General features: G+C 43.6%; 1 protein-coding gene across 6 annotated transcripts in view; it reads left to right on the forward strand.

The window, feature by feature from the left end:
* LOC139051668 (FK506-binding protein 15-like) overlaps positions 1–14,584 on the forward strand; it is a 205,542-nt gene that overhangs the window by 3,342 nt on the left and 187,616 nt on the right. For 5 of the 6 annotated variants that reach the window (XM_070528634.1, XM_070528633.1, XM_070528637.1 and 2 more), the window contains exons 4-5: positions 7,111–7,180; positions 8,033–8,107. In XM_070528634.1, coding sequence (XP_070384735.1) covers positions 7,111–7,180; positions 8,033–8,107 — 145 coding nt within the window. Of the gene's footprint in view, positions 1–7,110; positions 7,181–8,032; positions 8,108–8,385; positions 8,402–14,584 lie in introns of all 6 variants that reach the window. The other variant, XM_070528638.1, reaches the window with a different exon arrangement.

Raw genomic sequence — 14,584 nt, forward strand, 5'->3', positions numbered from 1 at the left:
GTTGTATTTCTTTAAAAAAAAATCCCCATAGCAATGCACATATGCTGCTGGGATTTTTTGGATTGTGCATTGTCATTGCTAGCTTCACATAAATTTGCTTCCAATTTTAGGCGTATTACTTTTTGTTCCAATCGTTTTACTGCACTATTTCGTTGAAACGCGCAGCCTTCGTTAGAGGTGCTGCATAGTGGTTTCTGGCAAAGTGACAGCATTTTTCGCTTGGGTAGAAAAATGGTGCAGCTACTGCGTTGGATGGTCGATAAATTTTTTTATTTGAATAATGATTGATTATGAATCATCTTGGTGTTTAATCGAAATTATTGCCGGGCACCTTTCAAAAGCTTGAAACACTTATCTACTTTTGTAGGACCCTATTTTAATGTTTGACAGGTGGGACCATGTTTGAAACACAAGTGTATAAATGTTTGATAAGGGATAATCTTTAACTTGGTAAAGGCTAAATGTAGTTGGCAGTAGTGGCTTTTGAAAAGATAAACAATATTGTTTAGAAGAGTTAACTGCTGGGCTAGTTGGTGATCTTGCACACTAAAAGATTTTGCGCCAGAACAACACACACAAGAAAGACGATGACACCACAGGTAGTGTCGTCGTGTAAAAGGTGGCCCGTGGTGTCGTCATCTTTCTTGTGTGTGTTGTTTTCGCGCAAAATCTTTTTAATAAACAATATATATTATAAAATGGCACTTAGTGCAGAATTAAATAAGATGCGTGGCGCTTGTGAATCCCTGTACATTACAGCAACAAGAAATATGAAAAATGGCAAAAGTGAAAGGTGAAGCCCAACTGAAATATGCAAGAAATTGCAATATGCACAGGGGAAAAGACAATTACTGGTGTAGTATTTTAAACAACATGCTTATCTACAGAGTGAAGGAATGTCAATTGGCTGGGGTGTTTAGGTGAAACAGACACCTTCCTTAAATGACCACACAACCAGCATGCAATAGGTGCTCGGATGCTGTAGATTTGCTGGAATTGACATGAACTCCATCGCTATGTCAAATACATGCTCCAAACTGGCGTGCACGTTTTGCTACACGTTCAGTGGATTGGGAGTCGCACGAGGATCAACAACTGGGTTGGTATAGTATCCCTTAAATTCCGAGGACATTTCAAGCCCCTGGGTTTGAGTGGTGTTTACGATGTGGGGGAAGAGAGGGATCAGAGGGCTCGGCATCACTCTGAAAAACAGTTGACATTCACCCTACCACAGCCTCACAGTCACTGCTTGTGCACTGCCATTCCAGTACGATATCAAAATTTTCATGCTACTCCTGTCACTCTCAAACGATTAATTGAACAGGCCTAATTAAGTCGAATAAATAAAAGGTGGACATCGATGAAGATTAATAATTTCACAGGATAAATTTAATCGATTAATTATTAATAGATATTACCAACCCTAGCAAGCTACTGCCTGCTGAGTGTTTTTGCCAGGTGCCAGCAGTTGATATTATGCGCTGGCACACCCCACAGGGCTACACCTGTCACCACGCTCTGCTTTGTCGGCAATTCTCAATTCATTGGCGTTGTGATATTTCACTATCTTATTAGACTAGTGGGACCTTTCCAACTTTCTCTTAGAGCACCAAATGCATTGATGTAGGCATTGGTGACACATGTAGGTATTGGAGACACAAACTCAGATTCTGATCAAGAACTCGGAAAGAGGCAAGGATACACATCATAGGGGCTGCATTTACGGCTGAACACAAATCAAATCTATCCTATGCATGCATGTTGGGCTCTCGAAGGGCTGCATTCTTTATCTTTTCTCTCCAGTTGTATCTAGGTACTGCATGCAACTTTTCCATGAGCACATAAGCATAAAGCATTGAAAAAAAGGCTGTGTCCTCCTCTTTTGTTATATTTGTTATATTTTGTTATATTTGTACTTCATACCAAGCAACATTTTTTGTCACTGCACTTAAACTTGTGCACTCCTTATGGTACCGTGAAAAACATAATTCACATATATGGTGACGTTATAACAAGGACTTTCTGTACCTGGTTTCCTGGTTAATTTTTTTTCTACCTGTCGCACTGCTGCGGTTGTTGCTTTGAGGTGTATTATTGTATTAAATGCAGCTTCTAACCTGCATGCAGAGAGCATCAAATGAAATCACCTTTGAACTTCAGCTGTCTAAGATTTCCTGAATATAGTGCAGGTGAAATATCTGAGGGGTTTGGTGAGCCGTATAAGCCAAAATTAATCCCATCAAAGGCAGTTAGTAGAATCACTACGTGGTGGAATTGACCTACAGTAGTCGAAGAAGCAATGTCGCTCAAGCCAACATTTACACTAGCAGACTTGTCTTTGTCCGGGCCCTAACTAAAACATGCCCCCTTGTCTGATGAAGACAAGTCTCCCTATCAAAATGTTGGCTCCAATGGCATTGCTTGTTTGACCACTGTTGGTGATTTGAATTCAAGTCTCCATGTTCCTGTGAACCTCTTATTTTTCAAAAAATGACATTGAGTGAACTTGGAAGTGGTAAAAGTTTTCCATTACCATTCAGCAGCTTAATTGCCCTGCAGAAATGCTAACTAGAGCATTTTTGGTTGTCTGGTTATGAATTTTGTTAATGTTTAATTGTCCAGGAAATGGCCAAAGGAATTGCTCAGATATCTTGCCTTCCCTATTTTTAGGCACTTCAGCTGAAACAGAGTAAATTGCCAGCAAATTAGTGCATTAAGTTAAGCAGTTCTCTTCTATATGAATGCCATGAGTGTACTAATCAGTTGACCTTCGGTGAAATCTGTCACAGTAACATGCAAATCATCATTATAGTGCGGCCTGTTCTTTTGCATGTGGAAGTCTTCTTTCTTTCTTTTTCTTTGTAGCACTGCACAGTATGACTTCTAGGTAATTTTGCCGTCATTAACTGTTGATACTACAATATTTGTTCTGCATTTTGATTCTGGCAGTCTTCTTGCACACAAGCACAGTCCTGGTAGGCTGGCATGTCGGTCGTGCAGTTAGTACATGTATAATGCAAGAACAGAGCCGTCATTGCATGGAAATAGTCTTAAAGAGGCCCTAAAACACTTCAACTAATCATAGAATGGCCTTGCTATAAATGGCCGCCTCATGAATCTCATAATGCAAAACTATACAGCGAAGCTATTAGCCTCTAGTTGGTCAAGATTTTTTGTGTCCGTCAAAAAAAAAAATTGAACAAAAGAAAATTGCATATCTCCTTTGGAATCAGGCATACAACACACAGCTCAGTATTCGTTTCAATAAAGAGAAGCACAAGATAAGCGTCAAAACCACATAAGGCGCCTGTGAACAGTGTGAGGCATGTTCCTTCTCCCCGTGCATGTTTCCCGGTAAAGATTACGGTTGCATAAGCTGCCCTGGTGGGAAAGGGTAAACAGCAGCATATGAATCAGTGAGTGACGTCACCAAACTTCATATGTAAGAGGGAGACCTGCCTAGCAACTCATTCAGTTCATTGCAAGACCGCTGTGGATAGGCCGCACAAAGTTAAGATTCCTGAAGAGCAGTGTGAATATGATGAGCATTGAAGAGTGCAAAATCGTAATGCTCAACAACAGTGCCATGCTACGACTAGGCAGAACAATACATTTAATATCCGCATCGATGACATTCGAGTTGTTTTCTAGCAGCTTCACTGGCCGTCGACTTTCACAGGGTCGGGATGGTGGGCCACTATTTTTTTTAATCCTTCAAGTATATGTGAAGTTATTGCACCGATACTGTCTTTTTGTTTATGCTAGTGTGCTGGATGCTACACAGGGGAGAAGCCAAAGGGGCAAAGCCCCACCCAAAAATTCAGTGCCTCAGCGACGAAAGGGCTCATTGTAGCCATGGTCGACTAGGCTAAGCAGCACTCCTTTTGTATCTCTGAGATCACGTGCAGCAGGCACAGCTACATGCAACTGTACTGCATAGACTGGCAGTGCAAAGATGAAATTTTTTTTTTTTTGCCTTTTTGAGATCGCAGACCTATACATTTAATTTAACTCACAATTAGCAATTATTTATTACTGAAAATGTTCCCATGATCACTAAGTTGGGCAGTAGCTGTTAGTAAGTTCAGCTGCTTGTGATGACGCTGCATGGCGGCCTTGTGGCAGTTAGAGAAAACTATTTACTGATGTTTTCAACACGAGATTTTAAATTCCCTGCTGCATGCAGCGCAGTAATACTTGGCTATGTTCACAGGAGCCTCTTGTACAGATCGGCACTGTTTTATTACTATGTTCAAAACATGTTTCAGGGTGCCTTTAAGTGGCAATTTAAGTGTTTGGACATAGCAAACAGAAAAGTGCAGTAAGTTCTTTGCTGACGATCATGTCTCCAAAGCATCATGCTCATATACACTGTGAAATGAGCTGAAAATATACCTCACAGCTGTTGCCTTAGTATCGCATGTGGTGCTTGCAGTGTACAAGTAGCCAACAGCAAAGCAAACTACTCGTGGATATGTGTGAAATGCAAGGCGCCCAGAATTTCCACAGACTATGTGCCATGCTCCAGGAAAAGAATGGACGGAGAGAAAAAATAGAGGCCAGGGTTGTGGCATAGGTGTTGTGCAAACCCTCGGCTCTGATATTGGAGTAGGCATGAGAGAAATGTCACTTGCAGGCACTTGTTGAGGCAATTGGAAGGGAGCCTCTTGCACTTTTTTCTCTTCTGTCTCCATTGTTGTCAAACCCTTTTTAAAAATTGCGTAGAATGTTCCTTGGATGAAATTTTACAATTTCTACTACATAACCTAAATTTCCAGCTGGACTTTGTGTGAAGCCTTTTAAATACAATTTTGTGCTGCAGCCATGAATTCAACAGTCTATTTTTATGTACACTGCAGGACAAAGGCCTCTTGCAGTGATCTCCGATTACCCCTGTCCTGCGGCAACTAATTACAACTTGTGTCTGTGAATTTCCTAATTTCATCGCCCCATCTTGTTTTCTCCCGTCCTCAACTACACTTCCTTTCTCTTGGCACCCATTCTGTAACTCTAATGGTCCACCGGTTATCCATCCTATGCATTACATGGCCTGCCCAGCTCCATTTCTTACTGCTTATGTCAATTATATCGCCTATCACTGTTTGCTCTGTGATCCTTACCGCTCTCTTCCTGTCCCTTAACATTAGGGCGAAAATTTTTTTTTCCATCGCTTTTTGTGCGGTCCTTATGTTGTTTTCGAGCACCTTTGTCAACCTCCAAGTTTCAGCCTGATATGATACCGGTAGAATGTAGTGATTGTATACCTTTCTTTTCAATGATAGGGGTAAGCTCCCAGTCAGGATCTGGCAATGTCTGCTGCACGTGCTCCAACCCATTTTTATTCTGCTAATTTCCTTCTCATAATCAGGGTTCCCTGTGAGTAACTGACCTAGGTAAACACACTCCTTCACAGACCCTAGAGGCTGACTGGCGATCCTGAACTCTTGCTCCTTTGCTCGGCTATTGGTCATTATCTTTGTCTTCTATATATTAATCTTCAACCCCACACTTACCCTCTCTGTTAAGGTCCTCAATCATTCGTTGTAACTCATCCCCACTGTTGCTGAACAGGATGATGTCATCTGCGAACCGAAAGTTGTTGAGATATTCGCCGTCGATCCTCACTCCTACGCCTTCCCAGTTTAATATCTTGAATACTTCTTCCAAGCACGCCGTGAATAGCATTGAAGAGTTTTTGTCTACTTGCCTGACCCCATTTCTTTATAGGTATCTTTCTACTTTTCTTATGGAAAACCAAGGTAGCTGTGCAATCTTTGTAGATATTTCCCAAGGTATTCACGTATGTCTTCTGCACTCCTCGATTATGGCATGCCTCTGTGACTGCTGGTATCTCTGCTGAATCAAATGCCTTTTCATAATCTATGAAAGCCATATAGAGAGGTTGATTGTACTCTGCAGATTTCTCAATTACCTGATTGATGACATGGATGGGATACATTTTAGAGTATTCCTTCTGGAAGCCAGCCTGTTATCTCGGTTGACTGAAGTATTGCCCGTATTCTATTGGAAATTATCTTAGTGAATATTTTATACAATACGGAAAGTAAGCTAATGGACAGATAATTTTTCAATTTAACGTCTCCATTTTTGTGGATTAGTATAATGTTGGTATTCTTCCAGTTCTCTGGAACACTTGAAGTCATGATACATTCTGTATAAAGGGCCGCAAGCTTTTTAAGCATGGTATCTCCTCCGTCTTCAATTAAATTGACTGTTATTTCATCTTCTCATGTTGCTTTTCCCCGTGTCAGGTCTTACAAGGCCCTTGTAGCTTCGTTAGTTATAGAAGGAGCCTCTATATTCTGTTCATTACTACTTTGAATGAAGGTAGCGTGGCTGCTCTGAGTACTGTAGAGGTCAGTGTACAACTCTTCTGCTGCTTTTACTACATCTTCTAAATTGCTGATATTACCCTGCTTATCTTTCAGTGCGTACATCTTGGCTTGTCCTCGCCAAGATTTCTTCTCACTGATTTCATGCTGCGTCCATTTGTTACTGCTTTCTCAGTCTTTCTCACGTTATGATTTTGTATATCCCTTACTTTTCCTTGTTCAGTTTCGACAGTTGTACGAATTCTATCTGATCTCTTGATTTGGACACTTTCATGCTTTGTCGTTTCTTTATTAGGTCCTTTGTTACTTGGGAGTGGCAAAAGAGAGATTAACCAAAGAAATATCAGTGGGTCCATGTCTTGTTTTCCAGTTATGCTATTGAATGGTACTTGTTATTTGTCTGTTTCGTGTGCTTCTCACTCTTTGAATAATGCCCCACATGCTGCATGTTTATGTGTACCCTTGACATCTTGAACCACGGACTAAACTAGCTGTTGGCATTTGCTCATCCAATATCTCCTCTTCTAGCACACCTTTATATTTCACAATTACTGTTATATTGTATAGTGTGACAGATATTGTCTCCCAACTTGTAGGAGGTAGTTCACTATTGTCTTGTCCAGAGTACCAAGCCTAGTCTGCTGTGCTCATTTTACTCAACAGTTGGCATGGAATACCTTCAGTGTACTGATGTACAAACTTAAAGTTTCACTTCATGTGGCCATATAATATATATATATTTTTTTTTCTTTTCCAGTGAAGGAAAACAGCCAACCAACCAGGGAAAGCTAGGCATTGCAGTGCTAGGAAACCATGATGCATCAAATGCAAGTCATACTAGTTCCAATATGCAGCACTCAATCGTGCAACAGTGGCATGGGTGTTTTCAGATAAAAGATGTCTGTTAGATTTTTTGTTATCTCCCCTTACCCTTTCCTCATATTGTTGCAACACTGTCACTGATATTCTCTACTGTTTCACTGCTTCTCCTGGCCTTTGCTGATTCAGTACAATTTGTACAATTTCCTGCTGCAAGTAAAACGTCAGCAGCACATAGATTGCACATTGCAAATGAGCAGAATTCATATAACTTTGCTGTGATCTTGACAGCTGTCAGTGTTGTGTTTTGGACTACATCAGGTAGTTATTTTTTATGGTTGAAGTCGTGACATATTCAATGTTTTGTAAGACATTTGCCACCTGGTACCCCATGGCCTTATGCTTTGCTTCAGCAATTTTTTTCCTAACTTTTTCAATGAGATTCGACATTTGAGTGGTGCATCAGTTTCAGATACATTGCAGTGATCTCCCTTGTATATTTTGCTGTCACTGCAGCATGACAGCTGCACTGCATGCTACGCACAATGAAACATACTTTTTAGCATGTTGGAACAGAGTAGTGAAAGAGCCAATGACAAGCACTGAAATTTATGCTTTGTACTTTCTTTCTTTTCTTGTAAGCATCGGCCAATGCTTATTATGTTTTAAACAAACTGTGCAGGGATGCATATTTTTGCCCCTAATTATGTGTAGGGGCACTGCCTCACTCTGTGAAAACTCCATTAAGATTTTCTTTTATACCCCATTTCACTGGCATCAGCATCTGTCATTGGTGTGGTAGACCACAAACACTCGATGCTTCAACAAATTATTGCTTGTCTGTTCCATTCTCATTTCAGTACAAGCTTATTTTATACAAAGAGAAGCAGCAACAATTGGCTGTTGCTGCAATTAATGCACAATTTGCAATCAGGGTGAGTTGTGCCTGCCTTGTGCCTTCTTTTTTTCTGCCTATTGCCTAGCTAATAACTTCACCTTCATAGAGTTGAGCAGAGCCCAGAGTACGCTGCTGTTTGGCACTAAGCCATGTTTGAAGTGTGAGGTTGTTAAACGTTCATGAGCACCCACAGTCTGGTTAGTCAACTTAGAGTGCATACTGTGTACGTGCTTGACTATGGTTGCTCCAGTTTTCCCTCCTGCAAATGTTTCTGCATAGTTGTTCTAGTGTTTGGCTTCGCCCTCCCTCTTTCAGCTTGACCATACATGATGTAAGTGTTGGTGTAAGTATTAATAAGCTCACCTTATTGTTTAAGCATGTACACTCACCATCATACTTGAGCTTGAACACACACGAAGTACCTTTTTGCTTCTTCTATGAAGAGTGCTGGGATATTGGGCTGGGGTGTTTTGAACAGGCTATCGTAATGTTTTCTTCCACTTGCTGCAGTAGCTTAGTGGCTAGAGCATTGTACTGCTGAGCTTGAGCTCACAGGTTTGAATAATCCTGGCCGCAGCAGCCATACTTTCATGGGGATGAAATGCAAAAACACTTGTGTACTTAGATTTACGTGCTCGTTAAAGACACTCATCTGGCCAAAATTAATGAGTCCCCCACTGCGGCAGGCCTCAAAATCAAATTGTGGCTTTGGCACCTAAAACCCCAGAATTTGTTTTTCTTCCAAAGCATTTTGTTTGCTGTTTGTTAATCTGACATAAATTTTTCTTTATTGTTTGAGTTAAGTGTGATGGCAGCTGTACATTTACAGAAATGTTCTAGCTGAAATGCAGAAGGAAGGAGATCAAAGGTTGGTTGTATTGTCATAATGTGTTGGTGTCTGGCACAGACACTGGCTTTAGTACTAATTCAATAAAACAAAAGGCAGATGTAAACGAGACGAAGACGAGTGCTGACTTCCAACTCTTTCTGCTGTTTGTGTTCTAGTTTACCTTTTGCACTGTTCAGCTTACCATCACTAATCACCAGCTATCCCAATCAGCCATCTGCTAACAAATTGTTACGGCTTAGGGTGGCGTTAGAGCAAGGATCCACCAAGCCCATTGACTGCTACATCAGGTTGTAGAAAATGAAGAAAAAAGGGTTTATTAGCTTAGTTACGCAGCTCCAGTTACGGAAGCCCACTCCATGCAGGAGCAAGTTAAACGTCGGAGTTCATATCAGGACCCTCTCTCCACTTCTCAAAAAGTCTCCGCATTTAATACCGTCGTCTTCCCTAGGAGAGTCGACTAGGGAATCTGAATACTGTCCACCAGCAAATCACAATCATAGACTTCATTGCGATACCAGGCCCATGCTCGCAACACTCTGCAATAACTCTGCCTCCAAAGCCCGATAGATTGGAATATGTGGTGTTGAGATGTAACAAACACCTCTGCTGCCAAGAGATTCGACCTGAGGGTGACAAGATCTCAGGTTGCTCGAAGCATCAATGTTTGGTGGTGGCCTCGGGGATCGTTCTAGTTGTGATGGCTGATGTCACACGGCAGCTTGAGGGCCCAGCCCTCGCTTTTTGTCCACCTCCCAGGGCATACACAGGTACACACATACAAACTCATCGGCGTGCCCGAGCGACGCCTACCGGACACTGATCCCTGTATCGCTTTACAAGGTTTTACCCCTCTCCCTGTCTTTCTCCTTTTTAGTCATGATCAGCTCTTGACAGGACAGAAATAGGTTGCCTAACTCAATAACATCACTAGTGATAAGTACAAAACATGTTCCTAAAAAAAAAATGGCTGTGGCTTAGCTAAGGTTAAGCCCAGGATGCGAAGCATACTAGCCTTTATTTTAACGCGACAGCGTTTAGGAGCTCGTGTCGCAGAAAAGTCGGTGTCGGCTCAGGCGTGCGGCGCTTGCTCAAGCGCACATTTCGTTGTCGCGCCGAACGCTGCGTTGCTCGACGCTCACCACGTCCGATGCGGGGCGCGTAGTCGCTGTGCTGTAGCAAAGCCACCTAGAAACAGTCTCTGTAGCACGCCGCAACCTTCGCTTCTCATTCCACTGAGCAGCTCTGTCTCCAGGAGGCATCTCACCTCGTGAGTGTCTAGCAGAGGCAAGCGCAGCTCCTTATATACCGCCGCGACGCCGCGAGCGACGGCGCGAGTTGGAGCCCCGTTTCTCCTCTGTCGTGACGTCACGGTGTCACGTGGTATTGAAGGCGACACCGCCGCGCCTGAGGAGCTGGGTTGAGCTCTAGTAATATGCTTCGCATAAAAAAAAAAACTGATCTCGTGTCGCCGGCCCAGCCCATCTGGATTCTTATTCCAGCCAAATGTGACCATCTCATCAGTCTCCCATTTCTTTGACATTTGCTTCAGCCATACAGGAGGCCCATGGTCGCTCTCGACCATGAATTTAGTGCCTTGAATATAGCATCCTGGCTTTTGAATTGCCCATTCCATGCAAAAACACTTTCTCCGAAATTCTAAACACCTCTTCTCACGGTGTCAGTTTTCGACTGAGGCACCGCATAGGATCTGCTTCACCATTTTCGTTAATCTGGGCAAGGATGCCACCCTGACCATGGTTGCTGGCCTCACACCAGGGAGTGCATTCTCTGCAGAAGTCTGGCAAGACAAGTACAGGCCGGGTAGACAAAGCTTCCTTCTAAAAAAAAAATCCACATGTTCAAAATAATTATGCAAAAAAGAGGTGAGGCGTGCAGACAGGACACAAGAGTAGAGAAGTGGACTACACGAATGCCATGTCCAGTCTGCACGCCTCACCTGTTTTTTGCATTATGAATCCTTGCCAACTAGCTCAGCTTTGCCTTTCTAAAGTTCAGAATAAGCTCGGCTAATCTTCAACTTTCGTGCGACTCGCGCACTAGCCTTTTCCTTCACTGGTCCACAAAGGACTTTCCCTGAGGAAAAACAAACAAACAAAAAATGTGCTGCATAAATTACGCCCTTCAACTACGCGAAGATTCGAGCTTATTTCTAACCCTTACCACGCACTCTAAGTGATTCTCAAACGCTGTCTTATGAACACCCGTGCGAGACACGCACTAACGCAGTGCTTCTCTGGGTCTGAGCGAGACACACCTTCAAGGGACATTTTCTAAATTGTGCGGTTAACAACGGCTCCTCTAAATCATCTTCAGCAGCAGCCTGGTTATGCCCACTGCATGACAAAGGCCTCCCATACTTCTCCAACTGCCCCGGTCATGTACTAATTGTTGCCATGTTGTCCCTGCAAACTTCTTAATCTCATCCGCCCACCTAACTTCCTGCCGTCCCCTGCTACGCTTCCAGACTTAAATCTAAACACACGTCTCTAAATACACGTTTAAAAAAAAAATTCTCGCGACCGCGTATGAAAACTGCTACCGAAGCGTGCCCTACAGGTTTCTAACAAGTACCCTAGACTTGGTGATGCAATCGTTTCTAATGAAAATGAAGCCTATATGCTTAAAAAAAACATCTCGAAAAACGAAATTTCCCAACTTTATGTACGCGAAAATAGTCTCCTTAAGCCGTACTCAATGTGAGCGCTGTCTGAAAGCTTCTGTCAGACTTGTCAATTGGGGAATACAAAAGTCGCGTATGTCATTCCCCTCACTGCAGACCCCTGATACCTTTCGTACTGTCCACTTGCATTTCTAGCATAGCCCTTGGAATGCAGTGCTTCGTATGACCACGTCGCGTCACCTGGTCGCCACATTCTCCTGTGTCATACAGGCTACACTTTGAGAACTAAACGAGGGGGAACATAATTGCCCCTTGGCTTTTGTCCTCCTCTGCGTCGAAGGTCGCTTTCCTTTCAACCTCGCCTGACAACTCAGACGCACTCCGACTCTAAACATTCCAACTGACAAAAGCGCCTTTCTAAATCTTTCTTTGAGCTCCCCACAGGATTTAGTGGCTTTATATTTTCTCGGCCGCATTGTCTTCTTTGCCGCAATTCTAAATTTGAGACGCCTCTTGGTACTGTTTTTGGTGTTCCGTTCTGAGTGCCTTTCTTTTCTTTCTGTTGGTGGCTCCTCAGTCCGACTAACTTCTTGAATTTCTGTTGGGAAATCGGAAAGGTTTCCTCCTCCAACTTAACTACGCCTCCTGAGCTAGCTGTTTCATCCTCTTTCTTTGCACTGAGTTCTTCATCATGATTCAGTGCCAGACTCTCTTCCTGAATTTCGGGAGGGAAAATTGAAAAGGTTTCCTCCTCCGGCTCAACTAAGTTTCCCGAGCTAGCTACTTCAACCTCCTTCTCTGCACTGTACACTGCGTTGCAAAACAGCGCCTGCTGCTCTTTCCGATTTTCTGTCAAGGAAATAAGAAGGATTTCCTCCCCTGGCTTAACTATGTCTCCCGAGCTAGCTACTCTATCCTCTTTCTTCACACTGTGTTTCACACCGTAACACAGTGCCAAACCTTCTTCCTGAATTTTGGTCGAGGAAATCGGGCCCTCCCGAAATTCTTCTGAGGAGAGCTTGTATTTAGCGAGCACTTGCCTTCACTAAACTGTACCTGCCTTCCTTGGATGCACTCAGTCTGACTTGCATGACTTGTTCTGGCATCAGCTCAAACAACCACTTTAGCCATGTGTCCTGGTGAAATGATCGCTTCTCACAAATTCGTTCAAAATTGATCAGGTAGAGACTGATGTCATCGGCTGTTTCGTACGGCTAAAGCAAACTCATTTCCACGCTTTGCGGTTGTGAAGGCGCCATATCGGCCCTGCGCATTAATCTCACTCGCTCTAGTCTTATCCGCGAGCTCAATTTCATGCTGCCTTCATCCCCTCTCACACTCACTTTCTGCCTTCTTTCATTTCTCTTTCTTCTCGTCCGCTCTTTCCTCTTGCACTCCATTATCTTACACTCTTTCTCTTCCGCTCTTTTTTCTTGCGTTCCTTCTCTTCCTTTTTGCGACATATCTTTTCCCAGGCATCTGTGAGCTCATCTTCACTGAAACCCACATCCTCAATCGCCTTACGAATTACGGGCTTCCTCAACCAAAGGTTAATCTCCATACCGAGCTCTGCTGCTAAGAGCAACAGCTCCTCTTTTTTTTTAACACTGTAATATCCATGCTTTTGGAGAGCTGACCACAACTTCCCCTGTATTGCCCGCACACCCGTTGGCGTTCAGTCACAGCTAACTGCCCGATAGAACCCTGTGCGGCTAAACGTAGTCGCTCAAGCACTCACCCAAACTTGATCTTGCGAAGGTCGTGTCTCCTGAAGCCACATTCCCAGGTCTGCCAATCCCAGATGGTGGAACTGCCTTCTGCTGCTCTTCCTTCCAGATTCCTCGAGTCGTCCAAGACTTCCCAGCACAAGCATCACTGTTACTGTGATGGTTGTGCCTCCCTGAGCCACGATGAGGTCTGCTGATCCTAGATCCGCAGAAGTCGCTCTTCCGTCCATTGTTTGTTTCCCTTAATCTTGTGAAGTTTGTGTTTCCCAGAGCCATGCACACAGGTCCGTCGATCTCAGATCGTGAGAACTGCCTTCTTAATCTCTTCCTTCCAGATTCTTCGAGTTGTTCAAGACTCCATGCCGTTACTGTGGCGGTTGTGCCTCCTTGAGACACGAAGAGTAGGTCTGCTGGTCTTGGATCTGCAGAAGTTGCCATTCCGTCCGTAGTTCCCCTTGATCTTGCAAAGTTCGTGCCTCCTGGAGCCATGTATACAGGTCCGCCGATCTCGGATTGTGAGGACTGCCTTCTTGATCTCGCAGCTGCCAACCAGTTTGTTGCGGCTAGGGTTGGCATTCAGGGCAAGGAATCCACCGAGCCCATCAACTGCTAAGTCAGGTTGTAGAAAATGAAGGAAAAAGGGTTTAGTAGCTTAATTATCCGGCTCTAGTTATGGAAGCCCATTCCATGCAGGAGTAAGTTAAACGTCCGAGTTCATATTGGGACTCCACTCCTCGAAAAGCCTCCACTTTAATACCATTGTCTTCCCTAGGTGAGTGGACTAGGGAATCTGAATACTATCCACCAGCAAATCAGTCGTCGACTCTGTTGTGATACCACGCCCATACTCGCAACACTCTGCAGTAACTCCGCCTCTGAAGCCCGATGGTTTGAAATATGTGGCAAGAAAGCAAGCTGCGACTCCCAGGTTGTCGTCGTTGTTTCCCCCCATTTTCATCCTTAGCTCAGGCTGCCAGGAAATGGTGGGGTGATGGCCTTTCTTGGGACCCGTCCAGAATCTATTTCCATGCTGCATTGACGTCTGGATAAGTGCTGATGGATAGGCGGGCGTTTGCCTTGCGGCAAACGTCCAGTTAACACTTTTGTAGTGTTGAGACGTAACAAAATTCTGGTGACTACAGACGAAAATGGGCTATGCAAAATTATCTGCTGTGTTCACGTAGTGTCGGTACACTTACAAGACGCAGTGTTTTGTATTTGTATATATTTATTACAACAAAGTGTATATGACTAGCTGATTTGTCTGTCCATCTGTCGGTCACCTGTATGCCGAAA

Source organism: Dermacentor albipictus, unplaced genomic scaffold, assembly GCF_038994185.2.
Source record: "Dermacentor albipictus isolate Rhodes 1998 colony unplaced genomic scaffold, USDA_Dalb.pri_finalv2 scaffold_13, whole genome shotgun sequence".
NCBI lineage: Eukaryota > Metazoa > Arthropoda > Arachnida > Ixodida > Ixodidae > Dermacentor > Dermacentor albipictus.